This window comes from Osmia lignaria, chromosome 2 (genome assembly GCF_051020975.1).
Source record: "Osmia lignaria lignaria isolate PbOS001 chromosome 2, iyOsmLign1, whole genome shotgun sequence".
NCBI classification, from domain to species: Eukaryota; Metazoa; Arthropoda; class Insecta; order Hymenoptera; family Megachilidae; genus Osmia; species Osmia lignaria.
This window is the reverse complement of record NC_135033.1, coordinates 5693779-5717799: the sequence shown is the minus strand read 5'-3', so window position 1 is coordinate 5717799 and position 24021 is coordinate 5693779. Positions and strand designations below refer to the sequence as shown.

Genomic DNA, 24021 nt, shown 5'->3' with positions numbered 1-24021 from the left:
TACATCACTAAAAAATCATTGTGAGCAATAATATAAAAAATGGTTTTAACAAGTTAAAAGCACGTTGCAGATTTGTATGTATCAAGGAGAAATTTGTGTGTGACAATACGTGTATATGTATTTGCACATAAAAGATAATTATTTCATCGAACGTATCATTGTTTTATTAATGCACAAGTATTTGCGAAGGGAGGCCTTTGTCCATAAAGAGGAGTAGGATAATAAATAGTTAAGAAGCTCATAAAGGTAAAATAATAACTGAAAGGGGTGGGCCTCGGCCTATAAAGAGGGATAAAATTATATAAATAACTGGGAAAAATGAAATAAAAGGGGTCCGCGGCCGAGGTCCAGAAGAGGGATACAATCAAATGTTATTCTCCTTCGATGAGTTTATTTAATAATTAAAGAAAATAAATAAAGTAAATTAAATAAACTTCGAAAAGAAATCAAAGGACGATTATTATACTGATTGTACCCCCTTCGTACGGACCTAATCTCATTCAGGGTTGTCGGGGACACCAATGCACCAATGACGCCATCTGGATACTGACTTGTTTTCAGCGTAGGATGTTAGGGACCCCGTTCCAGCGGGTCTGCATACTGACCTGATATTGTATTGGGGCGTCCGGGACCCCGAAGCGCCGGTGACTCCCTCTCCATACTGATAAGATTGTCTCTTGGGGTGTTAGAGACCCCGAGGTACGGTAGCACTCTCCTCTGCATATTGATCTAATATCGTCTTGGGGTGTCAGGGACCCCGAAGCACCGGTAGCGCTCTCTGCATACCGACATTATGGCATCTGGGGTATCTGGGACCCCGAAGCGCCGGAGACGCTCTCTGCATGTTGACATTATGGTATTTGGGGTGTCAGAGACCCCGAAGCGCCAGTGACGCTTTCTGTTACGACATAATGGCGTCTGGGATGCCAGAGACCCCGAAGCGCCAGTGACGCTTTCTGTTACGACATTATAGCGTCTGGGGTGCCAGGGACCCCGCAGCGCCGGTGACGCTTTCTGTTACGACATTATAGCGTCTGGGGTGCCAGGGACCCCGAAGTGCCAATGACGCTTTCTGTTACGACATTAAAGCGTGTGGGGTGCCAGGGACCCCGAAGCGCCAGTGATGCTTTCTACATACCGACGTTATGGCATCTGGGGTGCCAGGGACCCCTAAGATAAAATGTGCGTCCATGGACTTTCTATAGAAAAATTGAAAATTCTGTAACTTTTGACTCCGACCGCTCAAACGCACAAATGCAACGGTACTGAGGTAATCTCAGCGAGATCTCTCTAAAGACCTATAAAGCGTATCTCTGATATCCGCACATTAATAAAAAAGGAAAGAAATAGGGTTATAAAATTAACGCCACTTTTTTTAGGGAAGCCTACTGTACCTTTTACGATATGTTTATTTTAGAAATAAAAATGAAGTACCTAATTGAAATGATAATAAACATAACGTGTTTAATAGCCACGATATGAAGATATCCCATGTACATATATTAATGTAATCTTTATAAATTAATATGAATGAACTTGAAACAAAATTCATCACTGAACCAGCTTCATGGCTTTTAATAGCCGAAACATAATTTTTCCAAGATCATAATAAATTAATTTCACTACGGAAAAATGTTTTCGTATATAAAATTTGCAAGTAATACATAGCACATTCGTCAAAAGTTGCATAAAGAATTATGTCCTTATTACCATTATTCGATGAGAATTTTCCTTCTTATATAAAAAGTTATTATGAAAGTACCGTTAAAGTACTTTGGTATGATCAAGAATTTTCGCAAAGTCGATATCCACCGGGACAAAAGAGTAATGACATCTTTCAACATAATTAGTAATTGTATTGAGCATTACTGAATGTATAATTTTTATATATTTAATCTTCTTTTAGTTAGCAAAGCATGTACCCTTATTTGTCTTCTGGTTGCTCAATTTATATCTAAAACAGAATTATTAATATTTGATGTAGAAGGATGCTCTAAAATTATTGATATTATAGCTCAAGCTATGATAGAGGGTAATGCCATCCATACATGGAGTATTAAAGAAGGATTAATTTCCCATCCATATCTTAGTACAGAAGAAGCACTGAGACTTGGAGGCAGAGACTTAAGTTTATTAACAGAATGGGTATAAATTAAAACTGCATTGTATCTAAACATTTAGTATTTATAACAAATCAACCTTATTTTAGACATTTCAAGTATTTTACGAAAGAATTGAAATAGGTTTATATCAAAATATAAGTAGCTTTTTGCACAATTGGTACAGGATAGCAAAATCTAAGAATTTATTCATGCTTCTCATTACCTGCGGGCGTACAGTATTATTTATATTTCAAGAAGAAACATATAAGGTAAACTGGTTATTAAAACTTACAAACAGATATTTCAAATGAATATTTTGTTCTTAGGTAACTTTCTTTGACTCCCATAGTCATAATACAATTACAAATTCAAGACGCGGTTTAGTCATTGCACAGGTAAGAATATGTACTTACATGTAGTAAACTCGGTATGTTATAAATACTGTGCGATTTTGCATTTTTTAATGATAGTAACAAAAATGCATGTTAGATTAACAGTATAAAAAATAATGTAGGCAAATATAGACCAGTTGGAACTTTTATGTGATTGGTACATTGAAGATATATTAAATAAATGTGATGATGTTGAAGCAAATCAATATGAATTAGCATTTTTATATCCGAATAATGCATCATGCTGTGGCTGTAATTCTTTATGCAACTGTGGCAACTGTTGCAAAAAACATAAATAAAATGATTTAATATTTTATATTCACATATGTAAATATTTTAAAAATTATATAAATATACTAAACAAACAAAAAATTGCAAAACATTAAATATATAATTGAGTAATTTGTTTTATTACTATAAGTTTAAACATTTCTCTTAAAACTGTTGTTATGTAGTGATTATGGATTTTTTTTTTATTTAATTAGACATGTTATACAGAGTAAGACTGACAGATTTATTTACATTATTTACAATTTCATTCTAAAACTATTACAATTCTTTATTGTTCACGCAATGCTTAAACTATTCGAAAAAAATAACATAGCTTAAATCTGTAAATTCTATGTACTTTAGTATCACTTAAATGAAATGGAAATGTACAATTTTTGTTTTATGAACATTTCTTTCTGCATTGTGTGAACGTATTCCTGACAGTATTTAACTGGACTTTTTCTGTAATTAATACATATGTCAGAAACTTCATCATTTTATCTATCTTAACATTTTTATAAAATATAATCCGAAATTTGTGGACGATATATTTTCATATTGCTAATTATCTACTTTGCACCTTTCAATGTTGATATATTTAATTGAATATAATGTTTTGATTTCTTATCTGTTAACTATAAAGTTATAGAAACATATTTCTTTACATTATGTTTCTGCAATCTTGTCATACTGTATATAAATTAAAGTGATTAGTAATCTTGAAAAATTCACGTATTCTATACTAAACTACAAAAGCATTAATCACACATTTCATTGTGAAGTAGGAAGAAAACATTAAATATAAAATAGTATTAGTAGCTTTAACACTTTGTAGTACATACAAAAAATTTCACGAGAATTAAATTCGTTTTCATCAGTTGTTCGCTTCTCTTAATGTTCTTATGTGAATTCATTTCGTATAACTTTGAAACCAGCAAATATTCGAAACTGTGTTTCTATAAGATTATACGAAATAATGTATTTAACCTGTAATAATCATGCATAAAACTCATAAATTGAACTCGTAAAAAATTCTTAATTTATTTTCCCTAGCATCTAGTATCTCAAAATTACAATATAAATATTAATCTGTACTAACAAAAACAGAAATAAATCTTTTTCTATCACCTACTCGAATAGGTGATTACGAAGAGGTAAGCATACCAGTGCCGAAATGGGATTAAATTTAAAATACAGATTTTCCTCTCTGTGTTTTCTGTGTGTATATTACAAGTATTACATAGAGTGTAAAATTTATTTAATAACAATTTTTTAACAACGCAATTTCTAGAAATAACTATCTACAAAAAGGTATAAACGAAGTTTTCTCGTAATTTCTCTTCTTTTGAAGCCAAATTCGTGCAAAGGAACACAGTGAATGACTTCCTCAGTTTGCAAATACCGTCGGTAATTGAGCAACATTGTTCACTGTTATGTTTTGTTTTTTTAAACAAACTGATCACACATCATATTACTTTGTACAGATAAACGAATACAATTTATCTGAAAAACTTCATTATAAACGTAATATAATTTTTAATTAAGTTCATACAATACTTTTAGTTTCATCTGAAAGTAACCACTTGTTTACAAGTATTATTTTATATAATTTCTTTACATTATATAGTTATTATACACCATGATGGATTTTAATAATTATAGTATCTGCCTCTTTATCATGTTCTCTGTACACAAAGTAAAATGATGTTACTTTGTCAGAAAAATATAATCAAGTATCACTTGAAGAATATACGACTTTATAATTGAATAAATAAAGCTTTTTTTGTATGAAAATGTAATAAAAAGATGTTAGAGAGATTGACGAACTCTAGGCTGGGCCCATTCTACAAAATCATCTATCAATACGGGCCACGCTCCCTCTTCATCATAATTGCTCATATCAGGATTGATCATAAGTGCAAAATCTAATAGTAAATTCCATGTATCTTTTGGAATTGATCTCTTATGGTGTTCCTGAAAAAAAGTATAAGTATTTTATATTATAATTATTCAATACATTTTCTCCTATAAACCTTCCTTTTGTAAAAATAAATTCTTGTTATTATGTAAGCATATCTATGTATTATGTCCCTTACCTGTAAAAACTGACACCATAAAGGCAGGAATTTAAATTTATCATCTAATACAATGTTCCAATATGCAATTGCCATATCCAAATCTAAACCTTTCTGTCCTGGATTTTTTGCATAATTGAATGTGAAATGATAAAAGTCTTTAAATTTCTGAGGATCCCTTAATTCATTTTCTAAACTACTTAAACGGGCTTTTAATTTGTCTATACTGTCCACACTGAAAAGCAAATTACAATAAATGGTATTGAAATGATACATGGAAATCAATTGGAAAGAAAAGAGGGCAATATTGTATTTACCCTAAATCCATCATGCCATTCATAAATTCATCTTTAGTGAATTCGCATTGTGTTTCTGCTCGAAATTTCCATGCAATGATTAATACTAATTTGCTTTCAGGACTCAAATCCAAGTCATCCAAAAATTTCATTATTCCATCTGCTGTAATCTTGTCTGGTTCATTTGGATCTATTTTGATCATGGTATCAAATATGACAAATATTACAAACACATTCTTAAATTTTGTATAATATCATTTTAGATTAAAAATCTTATATGGAATTACCTTGATATCGACTGAATAATATTTCTAGCTTCTTCTTATCTACTGAATTTTTTGGTTCTTTATAATATGCTTCAGGATTCTGGAAATAGTTATCACTTGCCAAGTCTAGTTTCCAATCATTTTGTGCTAAACAGTATATTGCTGTTTGTTCCTCAGTATGTGTAAATGTAATGAACTTCTTTACTTTGTCCCTTTGTGAAAACTTTAACTTATGCTATAATAACAATTAAATACAATATCATTCACAAGTTACACTTCACTTAAAAAGTTTTATAATAAAAACATGTGTATATGCATTAAAAATTTCAAACTTTTAATTGTTCATAACACTAATACTGAACCCAAAGAAAATTTATTAACAAAATAAAATTTCAACATCCAGAATAGTTCAGATATTGTGTACATGATCTCATTGAAAGGCTGCTGTGAACTTCAAAAATTCTTAAATCTTAATGCATTTTATTACAAATAGATATAGAAGTTCATGCATTTATTTCCTGATATCGTTAAACATTAAGTATGCCACGAAGTTGATTTTATATTTTAAACAAAAGGGAACATTAACTTAGAATCACAATAGGTTATTTTAACAGTTTTATTGCGTTGTCACAAACGTTTGAGTTAAGAAGATAATTTTATCAATAAAATAAAATCACAAAAAATATTATATTAGCTTAATTCATAAATTTATTAACAGCTCACCATTTTAGCTAATTTTAGGCCACCGAAAGCCAAAATATTATTTCCTTTGCACTAAACTTGACATGAACATACGCATGTTCTGTGAAGGTCCTGAGAAATGCAAATACACCAACAAGACCATAAGTAATGCCACCAGACGTTGTTAAAGGAAAACAACCTCGATAACAATGTCGCGGTTTATTTAAAAAAATTATATTTAATTTCTCATGCATCACATTTTGATCCAGTAATATAGAAAATCGCTAAAAACATTACATAATATGACTTTACGTTTGGAGGCTTCAATGCAAAGTTCTTTACCTCATACAGTGATTACAGATCCAACAAGATCAGACATTCTTTTGTTTTGAAAGGGTTTTGAATTTGTGCCTTGAGAACGAATGCCATCTGCTCTATCCTAGTATAAAAATAGAAAAAGATAAACAATTTATGTTATGTTATATATAATAATGTGAAAAACTTCGCACTGCAACAGTTTAACCCACGTTGGTGGTAATAGCAGGTTACTTCGATATCAAAGACTATACCCCATTACCGATTGTCAGTCAGTGGTCTTGAGCTCAGCCTTGCCATATTACAGCAACAAGAGGAGCAAGAAGGGGAGGTTGATTCAACCCTTCTATCAACATTAGGTATGACGGCTTTACCACAAAAAACTGGTGGAGGCGTCAGGGCCTTAGCGTCGGGAGTGGAAGCTCCAGGCGCCTTTGCACGCTGCCCGAGTAGAAGCCGGTACCGGGTGCGACCCCCGGTGTCGGCCACAGGGTAGATAGGAAGGGGTGGTCTCAATTTGGATCTCCCCCAAGATGGGCATTTGTATGCCACGCGTGGGGAGCTCTGGAGTAGATACAGGAATGTAAAGGGTGTTGGGTTTAAGGGATACGGAGGTGTAAAAGAGGGACTGGTAAAACAGGCACGATCGTCATACCGACTGTATTCAATTGTGCTTGGGGCTTTCTGGGACCCCTGTATCATAAACCCCTTTAAAACAAGGGGTCCAGTCTTTTGTACTTGTAGTCACTGCTTCATAGGGCTTTCATATGCAAGAACGTCATCAATAAGATCATAAAATAACAAAATGCTATTATAAATACTGACCCACGCAAATGAATGAACATGCATAAAGTAGCAAGGGCATACATTAAAGATGAATGAATAAGTATTAATAGGAAATGTTGATATAGCATTATTTCACGTTTGTTTCTTTAACGTGATCCTTTAAATGGAAATAGTGTTGGCGTGATTTTATTAGCTCTTGTTACGTACTTTATATAATCGAATAGTTTTCAAAAGGATGTATATAAAATAACATATATTTATAAAAACCTTTTGCTATGATACTCGTGATTTGTATCTAATAATTAGCAGTTGCAATTGTCAAAGATTTGGAAGAAGGATATGTCATTGCTAGGTTACTGATCAATGATGTCAATAAAAACTCAGCAGTTATGTTTTTGGTAAGGAATGTGTGTACCCGAATATACTGTTCACAATATTGAGAAATGTCATTTTGTATAGAGTGAAATTTTCTTATATCTTTATCACAACCATATTTTTAATCATGTTTACAGGCATTCATTATGCAACCACAAAACAGATTTATTGGTTTGAAATTTAGACATGAATGATAATCTATAAACATCACAATGGGGGGAAGCATATTTGAAATAATTCCAATGTACCATCAGAATGGAAGTACAAGAGAAATTTGTCACTGGATAACACATATCAAGTTATCTAGAATCATAATGTTAACATCTGCTCTTTTATTCATTGTGCCATTATTTACGCATTATTATTTATCAAAGGTAACTTGTTTGAATAATTACATAGAAATATTGTTTGTAACTGCTCAAGTTGAAATAATAAATTATTTATTTGCAGGTGGAATCTGCATCTCCAGATAAAGATATTTATCGTACATTTTCCACATTAGAAGCTTTTGAGGATTTTACTCCCATGAAAGCTTCTCAATTGAAAATGAGAATAGAGGAAATGCTACGCATTAAAGTTTCTGTAAATAATGAGCTTAGGGATTTGAGTGCAAAAAGACAAAGGCTTCAAATTGAAGTTAGTAGTTTAACTCAGAAAATTGATGAACTTAAACAAGAATTATTACATCAGCAAACAGATCTTGATCGATTGAAAATTAGTGTTGAGCAGGCACAAGTAGCTCAAAGAGAAGCAGTTGAAAGAAATACTCCAGAATTGGCACCACCTAAGCGTATATTAATGAATTCTGTTCCTGTAGTATTACCAACTACTATACCACATTCATGTAGAATGTATAATTGTTTTGATCACAGCCGTTGCGCATTAACAAGCGGTTTTCCGGTATATTTATATGATCCAGATCAGTATTCAGTAGTAAATCCTAGCTGGGATGTGGATGGATTTTTGAAAACTACTATTAAACAAACTTTAGGTATGCGTGTATCCATATATTTATACATGTGCATTTATTAATTAATAAATGTTTGTAATTTAACAGGATACAATCCACATCTGACTGCTAATGCTGCTGAAGCTTGTATATACATAGTACTAATAGGAGAAGCTCTTTCCACCCAACCTAAAGTTGATAGAAAATACAGGAAAGCTATAGATGTAAAGAAATTACATGCACTTCCTTATTGGGGTGGAGATGGCAGAAATCATATTTTATTAAATTTAGCACGTAGAGATCTATCTGTTGAATCTGGAAATATTTTCAATGAAGTTGATACTGGAAGAGCCATAATAGTACAATCAACATTTTACAGAAATCAATTCCGTGAAGGTTTTGATATGGTTGTTCCTCCAATTTTGGGACCTCCTGGCGGAGATGTGTGGCAAGAATGTGCACAAATGTTACCTGCAAGAAGAAAATATCTGTTATCTTTTCAAGGAGAGATGAGATCTCCAAGAGTTACTACTATGACGCATCAAACTGATGATGCAGATATAGATCTAGAAAGATTAGCAGTTGATGAAAATAATTTAGATACTTTTATCATTCAACATCTTAAAGATATGAGTACTGGATTAACTTTGGATAAATTTTTTATTCAGTTCGAATGTATTCCGGCCTCGGAGGAAAAGAATGTAGTGGAAATTCTTGATTGGTCTCTCTGCGGAACCGATTCTTCAAGAAAAGCTATATTAAAGGAATCAACATTTGCTTTAATTTTGGCACCTAGTAATGCTTCATTTGTAACCACTTCGTCTATGCAAGCTCGGTTATACGAAGCTTTGCGATCAGGATCCATTCCAGTTTTTTTAGGCGGCGATCAGATTCTGTTGAGTTATGATGAAGTTATCAGTTGGCGTAGGGCAGCAATCTTTTTACCGAAGGTAAAATATTTTTATTGATAATACTGTTTCCAATTAGTTAAGTATGTTTCAAATTTCAGGCCAGAGTAACTGAAATGCACTTTTTACTACGTGCCGTTCCTGATACCGATCTGTTGAGTATGCGAAGACAGGGCAGATTAATATGGGAACGTTATTTAAGCACTGCACAGGGTGCAGTAGATACTATTGTAGCTGTAATTAGAGATCGACTTGGTATACCGCCCTTACCGGCACCTCAAACTGCCAGTCCAAGTATTTTTAATGAAAGCTTTGTGGTAAATATTTTAACACACATTTATGTTATTTATTTTGTATTGTTTATAATAATTTTATTATTCTGCAGCCTTTAAAATCTGATACCATTATTGCCGAGCCAGAAGCTGAAGAGAGTTTGGGTCCTTTAGAACCACCTTATCCGTCTCCTGCTTTCAAAAGAAATTACACCACAATGTTGCTTCAGGGACACGAAATTTGGAACGATTGGTTGGATCCATTTTATTTGTATCCACAATTACCTTTTGATACCGTTCTCCCTAGTGACGCAAAATTTCTTGGTAAATATAATCTGTCTTCTATACGACATCGAACATAAATATTTTTATCGAGGCTTTATAAATCATAGGATCTGAGGTTGGATTTAGACCAATCGGGAAAGGTGCTGGAGGCGCGGGCAAAGAGTTTAGCGAAGCTTTGGGTGGGAATTATCCAAGAGAACAGTTTACGATTGTAATGTTAACGTACGAACGAGAACAGGTTCTTATAAACTCTTTGGCCCGACTTTATGGATTACCATATTTAAATAAAGTTCTAGTAGTATGGAACAGCCCAAAGCCACCCATGGAAGATTTGAAGTGGCCAGATATTGGAGTTCCAATTCATGTAAATTTATACTTCATTCTTAAAAGGACAAAATGTATTACCCTCTCGATCATTAAAAAATGAAAATGATTCTTTTATTTAGGTAATCAAAGCTCCAAGGAACAGTTTAAACAATAGGTTTTTACCATTTGATGCTATCGAAACGGAAGCTGTTCTTTCAGTTGACGATGATGCTCATTTAAGACACGACGAAATTATGTTTGGATTTAGGTATTTCTGTTTCCTTTTTACGAGTGTTAAGATATAAAAATTGAGTATGGTATATATCAGTAACATCTATAGAGTATGGAGGGAACATCGAGATCGTGTAGTCGGATTTCCGGGTCGGTTTCACGCATGGGACCAGAATTATCACAATGCTTGGAATTATAATTCTAATTATTCGTGCGAGTTATCAATGGTTTTAACTGGCGCTGCGTTCATTCATAAACATTACACATATCTTTATACACATTGGCTACCGCAAGCGATACGAGACAAGGTTGACGAATACATGAATTGCGAAGACATAGCTATGAATTTCTTGATATCTCATTTAACAAGAAAACCACCTGTTAAGGTGCGTATTATGTGTACAAAATATTTTGTCAGTATTAAGACGGAAGACTTAATACAAAAAAATTATCATTTCAATGTCTGTTTATGTAAATTAGGTTACATCACGTTGGACATTTCGGTGTCCCGGCTGTCCAATTTCTCTTTCAGAAGACGATACCCATTTTCAAGAAAGGCACAAATGTATTAATTTCTTTGCTCAGGTAAGCAGCTTTTATTATTACACAGATTTTTACAGACTTCTGTAATTAAGTGCATTTCTAGAATCAGAGTATATACGTAATAGGCAAATATGCGAATGAACGATATATTTACCGATTACAGGTTTTTGGATACATGCCACTTTTAAATACACAGTATCGGGCTGACTCGATATTGTTTAAAACAAGAATCCCACACGATAAGCAGAAGTGTTTTAAATTTATATAAAAAGAACAAAATAGTAGGTATACATACACCCAGTAAACATCACTTGATAGAATTTACACGGTTTTGATAAGATTTTGACTGAATCGATAAACGTTTCCTATAAGGTGATATCATTACGTGAAATAAATGTTATAGAATTTTTTTATTGTCCTCTCTCTTTTTATTGTACTTTCTTTTTCTATCGATGTACATGTTGCTTGAATGAAATGCACATTTAAAAAAAAATTTATTAATAAAAAAATGTTGATGACTGTATACATATATATCATAACGAATATAGGACACAATGCAAACACCTTTTTATGTCAATGTACGCATAACTTACATCATATCGATTTTACCAATTTATAGTGAAAGCATAATAAATTTATTTACATAATGGTTGTTACGGACGTATATGATTTTTGTAAAACGACAGAATGGCTAAACTATTAAATATGTATACGATACGCATATGTACATATTAAGAGTCTCGAAAAAGGGGATGAAAATGTATCGACTTCGAATTATTTATGAATTTGACCAATACGATCATGGCTTTCCAATGATTATTGTTGCACACGATTTGCACAATAATCTCAGGTTGTAAATATACTGTTTCCCGTGATAATGTAAATATAATAATTAAGCGTAATTAATTAGATTTTAATACGTGTTAGGGCAGAGCTGGTGAACGGGTACAGCGTATGCAACTCAAAATTAAAAAACGATGATTTTTTTAAATATTGGAAAGTCGTTAATGATTATTTATAACAACGTGGAGTTATTTCTCTGAATGCTGCTTACTACTTATTTTTATCGAATTTTTTATTTTGTTAGGTCTAAATTTTATTCTAATTATACATCGATTTAATTATTGTGTGTTACGCCATTATAATGTGCCAAATCTCTAGCGATTATGTACACTCTTTAATTTAATGTAATTTATGCTTCTTCGGATATTAATTTTCCATTGCATAATACTCTTGAAATGTTGTTTGTAAATATATGTGTCGCACATCGTTCTGTTTTGTGTTATTTAATGCAAATGCGTGCAATTATTTAAACAGGTAGATAAGTGTAATTCGGCCGAGTATTATTGAATGTAAAAACCATTTTGTGAATTAAGTTTTATATATTGTGTTCTACACAACCGATTGTAAGCTAAACCTGAGTTGAATTCAGGCATACCTACAAGAAAACAAATATATATTATTTATGATTATACTGAGAATTCAGATTATTAATCGCGTACGATGCTATTTGCTGTGTCGACTAAGAATTTTCACGATTTCAAATGCGATCTTCCGATATAATATCAGCGAAAGAGATTACCGAGTATCTCTGGCTTCGATCCAGCTATCATTAATCATGCGTGCCCGTATATTCTGCACCATAAAAACAAGTACACGAAACAGGTTGGCAGAGTCTACTAGTTTGGGGCTATGGTGGTTGACAGGTCATTTTAATATTCCCCTTGATTGATCGACATTTCATTCGTGATCTGTCGCGAAAGTTTAAGCGAAGAATATCACTTTTCATTCACGTTTTACCCATTTGCATTGCAGTTTTAATTTATGTCTATTTAATCATGGTAATCCATTAGTAAAACTATGAAAAGACTTTGCTTCATGAAATGAAAGCAATCTATCCGAAACAGTAATTACTACTTTCGCTAGTCAATCAAGCCAGTAGTATTAGCGCGTTTTGGGTCAGACACATTGACGCGCTGCCAGATGGACTGATTCTACTGATGAATTAACTCGGTGCTCCGTTATGCATGACTAACATCCCTAATTAAATGACTCTGATCTTTTTTTTTCAATATTAAAGATCAAAACAACTGGTTCATCAACCCTTATTCATACCAAGAAACAACATATAGCGTCATGGAAACGTTCCATTTCGGAGCACCCTCTTTTGCCCTAAACTTCTGGCCAGCACGTCGTGCAATCTTTCGATAAGAAAGTTCGAAACGATTCATAGTTTCCCGGGTCACGATGGTGGCTGTGACGCGGTTTCGATGGCGTTCGAATTCACCGCCAGAACGTCCAAAGTGGTACCGTTGCGGCGGTGAACCCCATTGGCTTAGGGTGCGATCAATACCAGGTTTTCCATGACGTAAGTGCGGCGTGTGGTCCTTATTGGTTCGGACGTACGCCGCATCCCATTATTTATTAAGACCGCATGAATGGACGCTTTTCATGGATCTCGTTGATCGGATCGTTCGACGAGCCAGCATCGTGCGAAGCAAAGGGAAGCGGATCGGAGTCGAGGGAATCTCTGTAAGATCGGAGAAGGTAGAAACCGAGCGCAGGGAGAGACATCCGTTCTGGTTGCGTTTCCGTCTTGCCAGCTGCATATGCACGGGAAGAAAAGGGAATATCGTGCAGGCCGGGTGGTGGTCTCGAATGGACAAACAGAGTCGGCCAGGGAAGGGGACGAGCGGTTCGCGCAACTGCGGTCGTACACGAGCACGAGCAGAACAGGGTGTTCTCCGCGGTGAAAGGTCTGTTCGACGGGTCGGCTGAGGTTTCTTTTTTTTTTTACATGGACGATAGCTGCGACTGGGACCGAGGGTCGGTTCGTCGGAGGGTCGCGCGATTTCGAGGCCAGAATCCTAACAGGAAGTCGATTCGCGGCCGGAAATTAGCCCCCTTCGCGGAGACCGGTATTCTCGTTTCAGCCCGTTGCGGAGAGGGTTGGCAAAAGGTGCAGCAGGCGGTTTCGAGCGAGTCAGGGGGGGGGGGGGGAAGATAGTGGAAGGTAGACGGACGAGGGAGAGGGTAAGGGAGACGGAGGCAGATAGAGCAGGTGGAGGGAGAAAGATGTAGGCGATCAGGGAGAAAGAGAAAGAGAGAAGGGAGGGTTGAAAGGGAGAAAACGAGAGGGAGAGACGGTGTAGAAGAAGGAGCAAGAAGGAGAGACCGAGCCGTCAGTGAGAGTAGTACCAATCGCGGAGCGTTGGCGGACATAAGCGCGCTAGGGGTGTGGAATAAACCCATTCGTGTGTTGTTCTAGCGTCGAGCGTAGCGAGAAAGGAAACGCTGAAACACGGAAGTGAGAGATATCGTTCGTTTCGCCATTCCCGTGACACCGATTCGACGGCGTAGCCACCGGTGTACGCGTGTGTAATCAGTGACAGCGAACGAGCGCGACCATCGGCAAACCCACTCGCCGCAAAGTCAGCCGCGATAACTATCGTAAGTGGTCGGTTTAACCTGACCAACGACGATAGAGGAACAGAGAAGTAGAATCCATTTATCGGGGAAACGATTTTTCGTTTCGAAGCAGCTGACTACACGGGCTGATTATCGTTGGAACGCAAGGGAAACGTCGAGGACAACCGGTCAGCTGAGGAAACGGCTCTCGTGGGTGTGGAACAATCCGGTCTAGGGCGATTGATTGTGTGGGTGTCGCGGTCGCTGCAGAGACGTCGAAGAGCGCCATCGTCGTCTCGGCCGCCACGTGAATCGCAAACACTAAGGAATACTTGTAGCGTTGAATATCGTCGCGCGTACCCCGAGACACGCGTACGTGGCAGGGATTCGAGTAAATATTCGTAGCGACGCGAACAGCGGACTGGCATCGAGTTAACGTCTGGCAAGCAGTGTCTCGCTGTTCCACAATTTCCCATCAGTTCGATTACGCTTGTGATATTTCGTTGATGAGAATCGTTGTCATCGTTTTTCGAACACTCTCCATCGATTGTGCTTCGACGCGGCGTTAAGTTGTTATCCGTTCGTCCAAGGAAGAGAGTGTTTTATTGTGTGCGCTTGAAGAACAAAACGTCTCCAGATATCGAAGATCGACCAGAGACAAGGGAAAAGTCGAAAGGAAAGAAAATTTGCCGAGGCTAAAGAGAAACACGACCAACGTAGCCATTACCCTAACGTTCCCGATTCTTGGTGGGCATCATCTAACCGACACTGATTCGTTCTAAACGGCATCGAAGTCAAGCGAGTTCACCTGTACCCGTGTGTGTATGTGTACAGAATCGCGTATTCCTCTGCAAAGTTCAAGAACCTGCGCTTCGTGTGTACGGCAGAAACGAGTGCAGCAACGGCACCCGTGACCCGTTTTCCTTTTCAATCGATGTACTCGTGAACTGGGCCGCTCGTCCGCTCGTCCGCTCGAAACCTTGCGATAGATAGCTCGAGGTGCTCGACCACAGGAAAACAGAGTATATAAACGGAGTAAACAAATGAAAAGGGAAGAAAAGGGATATATTCAGAGGGTTCGAGATATATATTTTTCGCGATAGGAGTAGAGGAATGTTGTAACCGAGCTGGTTAGAGGTAGACGAGCGGGGGCGAGCAGTGCGCACATTCTAACCTCGCCAGGCCGCCATATCGAGGAGGCGAGGAGGAAGCTGGTGGAAGGTCGGTTTCGAGGAACAGCCGGTGGTAGGGTTCGAGCACTCGTGTTCCATGGTGGGTTCGAGCGGAGAAGGTAGACCGGCTACCGGGGACGAGAGAATGCGAGAACCTCCTCACAGGCTGTGAACATGATTTGTCATACGGATGCGGTCGCTGGTAATCGTACGAGCAGAGATACCGACGACGAGGAAGCCGACGGAGACGAGGATCACGGAGCCAGGCTGCGTCGCGTTCGTGTCGATGATAATCGCATGAGAGGCAGCCTGTTGTCCGGTGAGAAGGCGCGGACGAACAAGGGTGCCCGTTGGTGTCGAGTGGCTTCCTTTTGTCCAGCCGGTCGGTCGAACGTGCTCGTCGACTGGTTTCCTGGCTGCGGACCGTTCACCAATTCCTTCACGGATTCGCGCGTCAGCTGTGTCGAACAGCAACCAGTGGAACGTTCGAAAGCGCGAACACCAGCGCGTCGCAACTTACCATTGTCGAACGCGTATCCGTGTTGTCGCGGCCAACCGGTCCGGTTACCCGGTGTCGGATGACTCCCCCCGTACGACACAGCCTTCCCGTAGTCGTAGAAAGGACGCAATACCCCGTAGGAACAAAGGTTATCGCGCGGCGAGCAAAGCACCTCGTCGTCGCGGTTTCTCATCGGCGGCGTCGTCGGTGGTGCGCCGGCCCGCGCGTCCCGTTAAACTCCTCGCGATTACACCTTCCCGTGCACCTTCCTATCTTACGTCCGTGATGGCGGCTGTACCTGATATGTCGCACCTCACCCCCGAGGAGAGGAGCACCATCGAGGAGGTTATGATCAGACATAAACAGGAGGAGGAGAAGGAAAATGAGATAATGAGGTACGTTGCCCTATCTATCTTCTATGCTCTCTGTACCTCTCTTCGTCTTGTCGATTCTATTAAGTCTGTTATTATATATTACAATAATAATATTAGTATTAGAAATCTACTCGAACAATTTTCATACATACAACTTTCTCCGAACATGTTCGAGAAGTTGTTCGATAAACTTCTGAAACACCCTGTATATCGCTACAGTTTCGTTTTCATACTTGTTGAACGGATTAGCGTTTCAAGAAGATTTACGTGATGCTCTCTCATGGAAATCAGGGACTCTTACGTGGCTCCTTAAATAAATAAGCAAGCGAGCGACGACAAAGCCAGAAGGCAGGCCAGGCAGCGCAGCGTGTCTCGGCAAGTAGTGAGAGGTCTGAATGGTCAGACGGGATAGGCGGACAGTTAGAAAATGTGGCTATGGACGGTCACGCGTCGTTGATCAGAATTACTGAACGAACCAAACGATATCCGATCGATCGAGTACATGTATTTCTTGACCAGCAAATTGTCCTCTCTGACGCGTTCCACCTATTTTCTCGACTCACCTGCTCGTTAGTCCTTGACCGTTTTATATCTATGATATCTTCTATTTAGGTATTCATCGTCGCGTACACGCTCGCTGATGATTATCCTCTGCCGGTTTCTCGCGTTCGCTATCTTTCAGAAATGACAATTTACGTTCGTTTCAGATTTTCTAATCGTCGAAATTTCGAATTTTTCAATAATTAAGAAACAAATTCGATGAAATTTTATATTGTAAAGTAACTATTTTTTTTTTTTTAAAGAGCGTCGAGTACAGGTGCACTTAGCTGTTCTTTTCTCTCCTACCCTTTTATAGACTGACATCCCTGCTGCATTCCGGTAGGTTAATAATAATCAATCAGTCGATTTATTAATCGATGATGTTAAAATTGTCTTTCGAAGTTTCAAAACTCGGCGGTAAAATTATATATCGTACAATGCTTACCCATGTGTCTATAGAGTTGCGTTCATAAATAAATATCCCAACAAAGTTTTCATAGATCAGTGGACGTCCATTTTAATCGTTTTTACACATTTACTTGTCTCTCTTCTCTTCGTTTACTTTCTTATCAAACAGAATATTCTAAACGAAGAAAATTCGCTTGAAAATTCGTTCGACGAAACAAAGCATCGAGCAGTTCCCTCAAATTTTACATCCCCTCGCAATGATTTTCTTCTATCTTTCTTTTTTTTCCAACAACTTTGCGTTCGCTCGTGTTGAAAGGAGCCAGTGACGGATGCGCCGGCAGCTCTCAGCTCGCATGTAATTACTGTCCGGGAGTCGCAGCGAGAGGCGACGCCGAGGAAAATGGACGATGTTCTTGGAGGAAGGCGTTTTATTGATAGGTTGTCGCTGATGGAAAACGGGAACGTGAGAAAGCAGTCGAGCGAAGGCAAAGGAGAGACAAAGAGCAGGGGGTGAATCGAGGGACAGAGAAGCGACGAGAAAAGGGGATGAACGCGAAAGAAGGTGAAAAAGAGAGAAGAAGAAGAGGTGAGGAAAGAGAGAGGGAGAGAGTAATGAGGAAAGCGTGCTTCGCCATACCGATGCGAGATCATGTAATGTGAACGACAAGTATGTGTAGGGACGCATGTAAAATGCAAGGCAGCAAGCCTTGACGTGGCACGGTAACGAGTTGCTGTACTTGCACACGGGGTGTGCATAGGGTATGCACAACTGCAGCCTGTGGATGGTGTGCGAAAGAGGTTGGATTGCTACGGTAAATTCAAGCCCGGATCCTGAAATATAGAGGCTGGCCCGGAGGAAAGGTGGCGCGTTTTAACGGGTCAACGTCGAGAAACGACTCTCTTTCTCTCTCTCTCTCTGTTCGCTACGCAAAGCACACAGGCTGCCAGTTAATTATCGCGCGATAATTTTAATCCTTGCACCGACGAGTCTCGGTGTATTCGAAAGGTGGCTCGCTTCGTATCAGTAAAAATAGATGTAACCTTTCGCGTCCCTGCTTCGAGCCAGGCTATTTTGCGTGCACCTCGTCAACCGATGGGATAGTACCTGTATATTTTTCTGACACAAATGATGAAAGGATAAAAGGTTGTCCGACAGATCTTTCGCAATTTGTTCGTAGGAGGAAAGTTCCCTCGGTTGGTACGATAATGAACCGCGTTTCCATGCACAGTCAACATATAAATCGTTGTTCTCTGACATTCCGTACACACGAATGTCACCTTTCCCCTTATCTCCTTCGACTGTTCTCGACGGGAACTATATAAAGCTCGTGCATCGAGGGACAAAGTTCCACGCGATGGTATGAAAAAAAAGAAGAAGAAAAAAAAAAAGAGGGTTCGAACCGGCCATTGGAAGTTTCGACGCGTCGCGTGAACGAGCAACGAAGAAAATTCTTTGTTCGAGGAGAACACGTAGCCAGGAAGCTCGAGGCTGGTGCTCGCGGACACCGGCGTGGCGGGGATTTTGTGGGACAGAGAAGAAAAAGTCGCGCGTGAGATCGCAGGAAGTGTTCGTTAAATAACCTACATTTCTCCGCTTTTGATCCGCCCCTTTGTTACGGAAGAATATATTTTTTCTCTCTCTCTCTCTCTCTCTCTCTCTCTCTCTTTCGCGTGACGGGGACGAAACGCGGACGCGTCCCGAAACGCGGACAGAACGTCAGCTTTCCAGCGATCGGCGTTGCGTGCTCACGATTATTGGTAAAGCAATTAGAGAAGCGTGGGCGGACACACGACGCTGTGTACTTTGCGACATGCAGTCGCGACCTTTGACTCGATCGGCAAACTCAAGATTTAGGTTACAGCTCGACTGTTTCGTGTGGAGGAAGGACGGTGGATAAAATTGCCACTTTCGACCCTGAATGGGACGAAAAATTCGTGCAAGCTTTTCTAAACTCGGCATAAATGAAATTTTCTGTGGCACACTATGTATTCCTTGATATAGACGGTTCTTTGTGCCAAAAACCGAGAAGAAAGTAGATAACGATCAGAAGGAATTCGGCCTGTTCTCAGGCGCAATTTCGATGATCCAAGTTTGAACCTGTCGGTGCCAACAACCCTTACTGTTTGCAAGTTCCGCCGTTCCTCGTACACGCGACCTAGAGACCGAGACTTCCGGTCGAAAAGAAACTCTACCTTCGTGTGCCAAGTACCGCCGCTCTCTCGTGCATCCTCGCTAACCTACTTGGCTTGCGACTTCGTCTTAACCAAGAGGCTAGCATCCCTTGTGATTAGGCTGTTTAACGTTGTGTACGAATCAGTACGAGCTTTCTTTAATCTTCGAACCTTTCAACGATGATTTAAAACTACGTCGAGCGGGATGAAATTATTTCTGGACGAATTAGAGGAGGTAGTTTGATTCGATGTTGGTAAGATCGCGAAAGGAAAAGCAACCGTGAGAAATTTTCAGTGTACAAGGGAAAGACGTAGAAGTGTCCTAAGCTAGTGGCGACTCGAATAAATCGATGACATCAATCACATTCCATTCCAGTTCAATTACCATCGCGATAAATTGACTGGGCTCTCGATATCAAAACTTGACCAATTCTTCGATTGTAACAATTCGTGATCGTGTTCTTCTGCGGTTAATTAACGTGTTATGTTCTCGAAACTTTTATTTATACATTTGTAGAGAAAATTTATCTGACAAGTCGAAAAGATTCTGCTATTGCCACGCGAGGGTTAATATAAAACGTCTATCTCTTGAAGCGCGATAATAAGACGGAAAACGAGTATTTTCCAAAATCGTTGGTGCTTGACTGTTGAACGAGCGATCGTCGTTTCAGCCACTAAAATCTGGGAAACCGTGCTAGAAGTCGAGTGGCGAGCAACGGTTAGAAACGACGAATTAGTTACGCGGCTGGAATTAAGTAGCTGCGCCTAAACGAAATCATACCGAGGACGGGTCAAAGTGGAACGCGGGAGAACGCGCTGCCTCTGGTGCAATTTGCGGAAAAATCCCGGCTCGGGCAAGGACGACAGGCTGAATTTTAATCGCTCGCCGCAGAAATCGAAATACCCGGCGAAGCTTTAGCCTCCTTTTGGTCGGTCTTGTTATACCCTCCGGCTTACAATTACGAAACGACGAACGAACCTTTCAAAATTGAAGATGTACCACTGTCCTCGATGGAACATGACCATTTCACTTCACTCAATTTGCCTCGCTTCTTCTGTGCTCTTTAACAAACATTCGAAACGTATTAAAGAACGATGCTTTGACAGTCGAGCATTGAAATTTTTAGACGAAAAACATTCGTACATTGACAAAATAATATCTAAAGAAATAGAAGATTGAAACTAAAAAATTATAGATTTGGCTTTGACGTTAAAGGATTAACACGTTGAATACTACACAGTAGTAATATCTACGTATAGTCCGACATAGGATAAAGGTATTGCCACCTCGAAGTCTTTAAAGATAATAATCTATAATAATTCAACATTTACTATCAAATAATATTGAAAATGGAATAATAGAACTGGGGACGATATCTTTGCCTTCCCTATGGTCCCACTTTTCACATTTTCGATCTTGCTACTATGATATTGTCTTATGATAAGTTTGAAAAATTGTAATGGTACCTCTGCACCTATACATACATATTTATCGATGCTGTTAAACCATTTTCACTTGGGGGCTGTTCTTTTTCTACGGGACTCGTCTTTGTTCACCGTGTACCATTCGTTTGATGCTTCGATCTCGAATTTATACAGCATTACACTACTTCTAGCACGATGGTTTCTGCCGTTCAGCTTTATCTAGGCTCGCGATGCTGCGCATTAGTCTCGGGAAATGCACGGAAATTGAATCTCTTTTTGTAGGTCGATCGTACGACGGTATTTTTATCTCGGTCGAAAGGGAACGTCACGTATTCCAAACGCGTGTTCTGGTCGTTACCTAGCGAATTGATCCTGTTCAAGATATATTTTCCTTGGTTTCGAAGAGTATTCAGAGTACTCGGGATTTCGCGTTGCACTTTGATGTCGCATTCAACGAACCTTGCGATCTGTTAATTTATAACTTACAAAAGAAGGTTTAAGTGTCGGTTTCTAAAAAAGAAAGCCACGTAAGGGGCTGCTTTGCTTATTGAAACATCAGTGAAACAACTTTTTACTATCGTTTCTCGTTCTCTGATAAAACGATACTTGTTGTCCACAGACGAAAGCAGGACGAGGTGAAGATCCTCGAGGAAAGGATACGGGCCTGTTCGGAGAAACACAAGAAGGCGGGAGTGGAGCTGCATGCCACGTGTCACATATGCCTGAAAACCAAGTTCGCCGACGGCGTCGGCCACATCTGCAACTACTGCAGCATCCGGTGCTGCGCACGCTGCGGCGGAAAGGTCACTCTACGGTCGAACAAGGTAGGGGGCGAGATCGGAAAAGAAGCGGCAAGATATATTGTCCAGAGGAGAGAATCGAGCTTTCCTTCCTCGACTGCAACCTCTAATCCACCCTGTTTTTCTTTTCTTGCTTCCTCGCGTTTTAACATTCCATCACCGTACAGGTGGATCTAATTGACCGATCGGACCTCGTAACTTTGTTTCTTCTATCTCCTCTGTTACAGTCCCTCATAGACAGGCTGGTATTAATTTGTATAAAACCAGTTTATTAGTGATTTTAGGTTGATTTTAGGATGATAATGTAATTATTTATCGATACGGAAATTAACTGAGGTTAATCTTGAGTATTTCTTAGACTCCCTTCCTTCATTTACAATTGAAAATTTTGAAATTACTTGGTAAGGAATCGAGCGCCTTTAAGGGAGGACGGTCCGCGTACGGGCGCTCGATAATCCTCTGTTTTCCTTTTAATTACGGAAACCACTTAAATTTAGTGAACATCCACACTTTGAGGGATCACGAGTTTTATTTGTCGTCACACCGGTCAGGCTGTCGACCGAAAAAGATTCATTACCTAAATGAAGGGATCAAAGGAAATCCTCTGTGACGGTGCATTGCGGTACGCGAGCAACGGCAAACGCCCGGCTCTGGTGACATTTCAAGGCTCGTTCTTTCCCGATGGTAGTAGGGGCTTGGAAAATCCAAATAAAATCTCCATTGTGTGGGAACGTTTGAATTCTCATCGACGCTCGCTCGTAATCGTCGCTGATGAGCCGGTTAGCTTTATCAAAAAATCGATTCTACCATACGGTGCGTTCGAGTTTCCACTCGAACCATCGAACGAGGAGAAAGCTATCCACGATTCAGATACGAATAGTAATTCGTTGAATTTTCAAGAAATCGTCGTGCTTACGGGTAGCGATGGAAAAATTTGGAAAAAATACTCGAATTCTGTCTATATTAAAAGGAATCAAAGATTCCTATAATTACATATTGAACTTGATCCCGTCGTTGGTTGCGAGAATCGCCAGAAACGTCACAGACGAATCGATAAACGAGATCGTCGATCGTACACGCGAAGGTCCTCGTACGGAACCACGCGAATCGATGTTCTCGCGTTGTGAGAATCGAGTGGAAACTCGAAGTCACCGGCTCGGTCAGCCCGATAACTCTGATCAATGGGATCTTGGGTTGGAATCTCGGAAGAACGGAAACGAGACTACGATTGCCGAACTGTTTGCAACTATTATCTCGCGCCGCTATAGATTTTCGACTAACTATACTTGACTGGGTTACGCAATCGCACAGTTCTAAATAGAATGACAACGCGAACGGGTTGACTCGTTTAATAGGATTGTGTCTTTCGGGATGATGCGGATAAACGACACTTTTTCTCGCAGGTCTATTTTTAGCTGGAAAATTGCCACGTTCGCGGGATAAGTATAGCGGACTGTTGATTGAATAAAGTAAATTGATTAGGATGTATTGAACGTTAAGGAACGGGTCCATGGGTTTCCTCCCGCGTTAGACAATATTTCATGATTATTTATGTCGGAGCTACGAGAGCTTGCTTCGCTCTGTTTTAACTGCGAGGATCGTAAGATTCCTGGGACGAGGTCCGTTTCGCGCGTTATCGAAGATTCCGACGATTTCACGCAGTTCCAAGTCCTCGAGGTTTCGCAGAAAATTGGATCCACGAGGCAGTGATTTATCGTGATTCAAGGCAGTCCATTTATTCCCGTAGCGAGGAGATTTCGGACCAGTCGTCGCGACGCCAGGGTCGGTTAAAAGTGTGTAACGAAAGCTTTCCGTAGGAATACCGGGGTTCTAAATCAGTGAACCAGGCTTCTGGATGTAACGCGTGCCTTATTTTAGACTGTGGTTTGCAATAGTTCTTGTCCTAAGTCTTATACAGTTCGCGACCTTCGCCTACATATAAAGGATTGACGCTAGAAATGTCAATTTCCTGGAAACAATTAAGCACGGTCGCGTATCGTAAAAGAAGATAACTGGCGCGTGTCACTTGCGCACACCTGAAATACGTAGAAATAATTGACTTGTAGTTGACTGGCCCGTTTTTTTTTGCTTTGCTATCCCAATTAATCCATATAGCGAACACGTATGTGTGTTTTGAGTACGTGGGCGTAATGCCATCGCTAAATAGCCAG

General features: G+C 39.2%; 4 protein-coding genes and 1 long non-coding RNA gene across 20 annotated transcripts in view; 3 read left to right on the top strand and 2 right to left on the bottom strand.

Annotated features, from left to right (window-relative positions):
* The first annotated feature begins 1227 nt into the window (after window positions 1-1227).
* Window positions 1228-2811, top strand: LOC143306078 (uncharacterized). The gene is made up of 5 exons (XM_076692254.1): window positions 1228-1824; window positions 1907-2145; window positions 2210-2371; window positions 2429-2497; window positions 2617-2811. The coding sequence occupies exons 1-5, from the start codon at window positions 1698-1700 to the stop codon at window positions 2791-2793; spliced, it is 774 nt and encodes a 257-aa protein (XP_076548369.1). The 5' UTR covers window positions 1228-1697; the 3' UTR covers window positions 2794-2811.
* A 158-nt stretch (window positions 2812-2969) lies between these two features.
* On the bottom strand, window positions 2970-6244 carry SCCRO (defective in cullin neddylation 1 domain containing SCCRO). Its single transcript, XM_034327684.2, has 5 exons — window positions 6125-6244; window positions 5423-5636; window positions 5157-5325; window positions 4861-5074; window positions 2970-4738 (listed from the first exon to the last, which is right to left on the bottom strand). The coding sequence occupies exons 1-5, from the start codon at window positions 6125-6127 to the stop codon at window positions 4574-4576; spliced, it is 765 nt and encodes a 254-aa protein (XP_034183575.1). The 5' UTR covers window positions 6128-6244; the 3' UTR covers window positions 2970-4573.
* Window positions 6245-6900: 656 nt separating this feature from the next.
* On the top strand, window positions 6901-12539 carry LOC143305198 (exostosin-3-like). Of its 2 annotated transcripts, none has more exons than XM_034327679.2 (11): window positions 6901-7590; window positions 7696-7932; window positions 8009-8549; window positions 8616-9457; window positions 9517-9732; window positions 9801-10011; window positions 10080-10336; window positions 10419-10546; window positions 10619-10895; window positions 10990-11094; window positions 11216-12539. In XM_034327679.2, exons 2-11 carry the CDS (start codon window positions 7771-7773, stop codon window positions 11318-11320), a joined length of 2844 nt encoding a protein of 947 aa, XP_034183570.1. In that variant the 5' UTR covers window positions 6901-7590; window positions 7696-7770; the 3' UTR covers window positions 11321-12539. The 2 variants fall into 2 exon arrangements, with proteins under 2 accessions (XP_034183570.1, XP_034183569.1); XM_034327678.2 differs by having other exon boundaries at window positions 6902-7581.
* The window catches only part of LOC143306079 (uncharacterized), a 67522-nt gene continuing 52343 nt past the window's right edge, over window positions 8843-24021 (bottom strand). The window contains exon 3 of the long non-coding RNA XR_013063479.1: window positions 8843-8978. This is a non-coding gene — a long non-coding RNA (uncharacterized LOC143306079). The remainder of the gene's footprint in view (window positions 8979-24021) is intronic.
* The window catches only part of Rim (Rab3 interacting molecule), a 59554-nt gene continuing 49611 nt past the window's right edge, over window positions 14079-24021 (top strand). For all 15 annotated transcript variants that reach the window (XR_013063464.1, XR_004581818.2, XR_004581808.2 and 12 more), the window contains exons 1-2: window positions 14079-16526; window positions 21670-21874. Coding sequence is in view for 2 of the 15 variants with exons in the window: in XM_076692240.1 (XP_076548355.1) it covers window positions 16417-16526; window positions 21670-21874 (315 nt within the window). In the remaining 13 variants the exon portion in view is untranslated. The remainder of the gene's footprint in view (window positions 16527-21669; window positions 21875-24021) is intronic.

Coding starts and splice junctions, on each gene's coding strand:
- SCCRO (XM_034327684.2), bottom strand. Junction 5,326..5,422: donor ATTATTCAGTCGATATCAAG/GTAATTCCATAT, acceptor TGATCAAAATAG/ATCCAAATGAACCAGACAAG. Junction 5,075..5,156: donor AATGGCATGATGGATTTAGG/GTAAATACAATA, acceptor TTTGCTTTTCAG/TGTGGACAGTATAGACAAAT.
- LOC143306078 (XM_076692254.1), top strand. CDS start 1,698: ATGTCCTTATTACCATTATTCGATGAGAATTTTCCTTCTTATATAAAA. Junction 2,372..2,428: donor TTCAAGAAGAAACATATAAG/GTAAACTGGTTA, acceptor TTTTGTTCTTAG/GTAACTTTCTTTGACTCCCA. Junction 2,498..2,616: donor GCGGTTTAGTCATTGCACAG/GTAAGAATATGT, acceptor AAAATAATGTAG/GCAAATATAGACCAGTTGGA.
- LOC143305198 (XM_034327679.2), top strand. CDS start 7,771: ATGGGGGGAAGCATATTTGAAATAATTCCAATGTACCATCAGAATGGA. Junction 8,550..8,615: donor TACTATTAAACAAACTTTAG/GTATGCGTGTAT, acceptor GTAATTTAACAG/GATACAATCCACATCTGACT. Junction 10,547..10,618: donor GAAATTATGTTTGGATTTAG/GTATTTCTGTTT, acceptor TAACATCTATAG/AGTATGGAGGGAACATCGAG.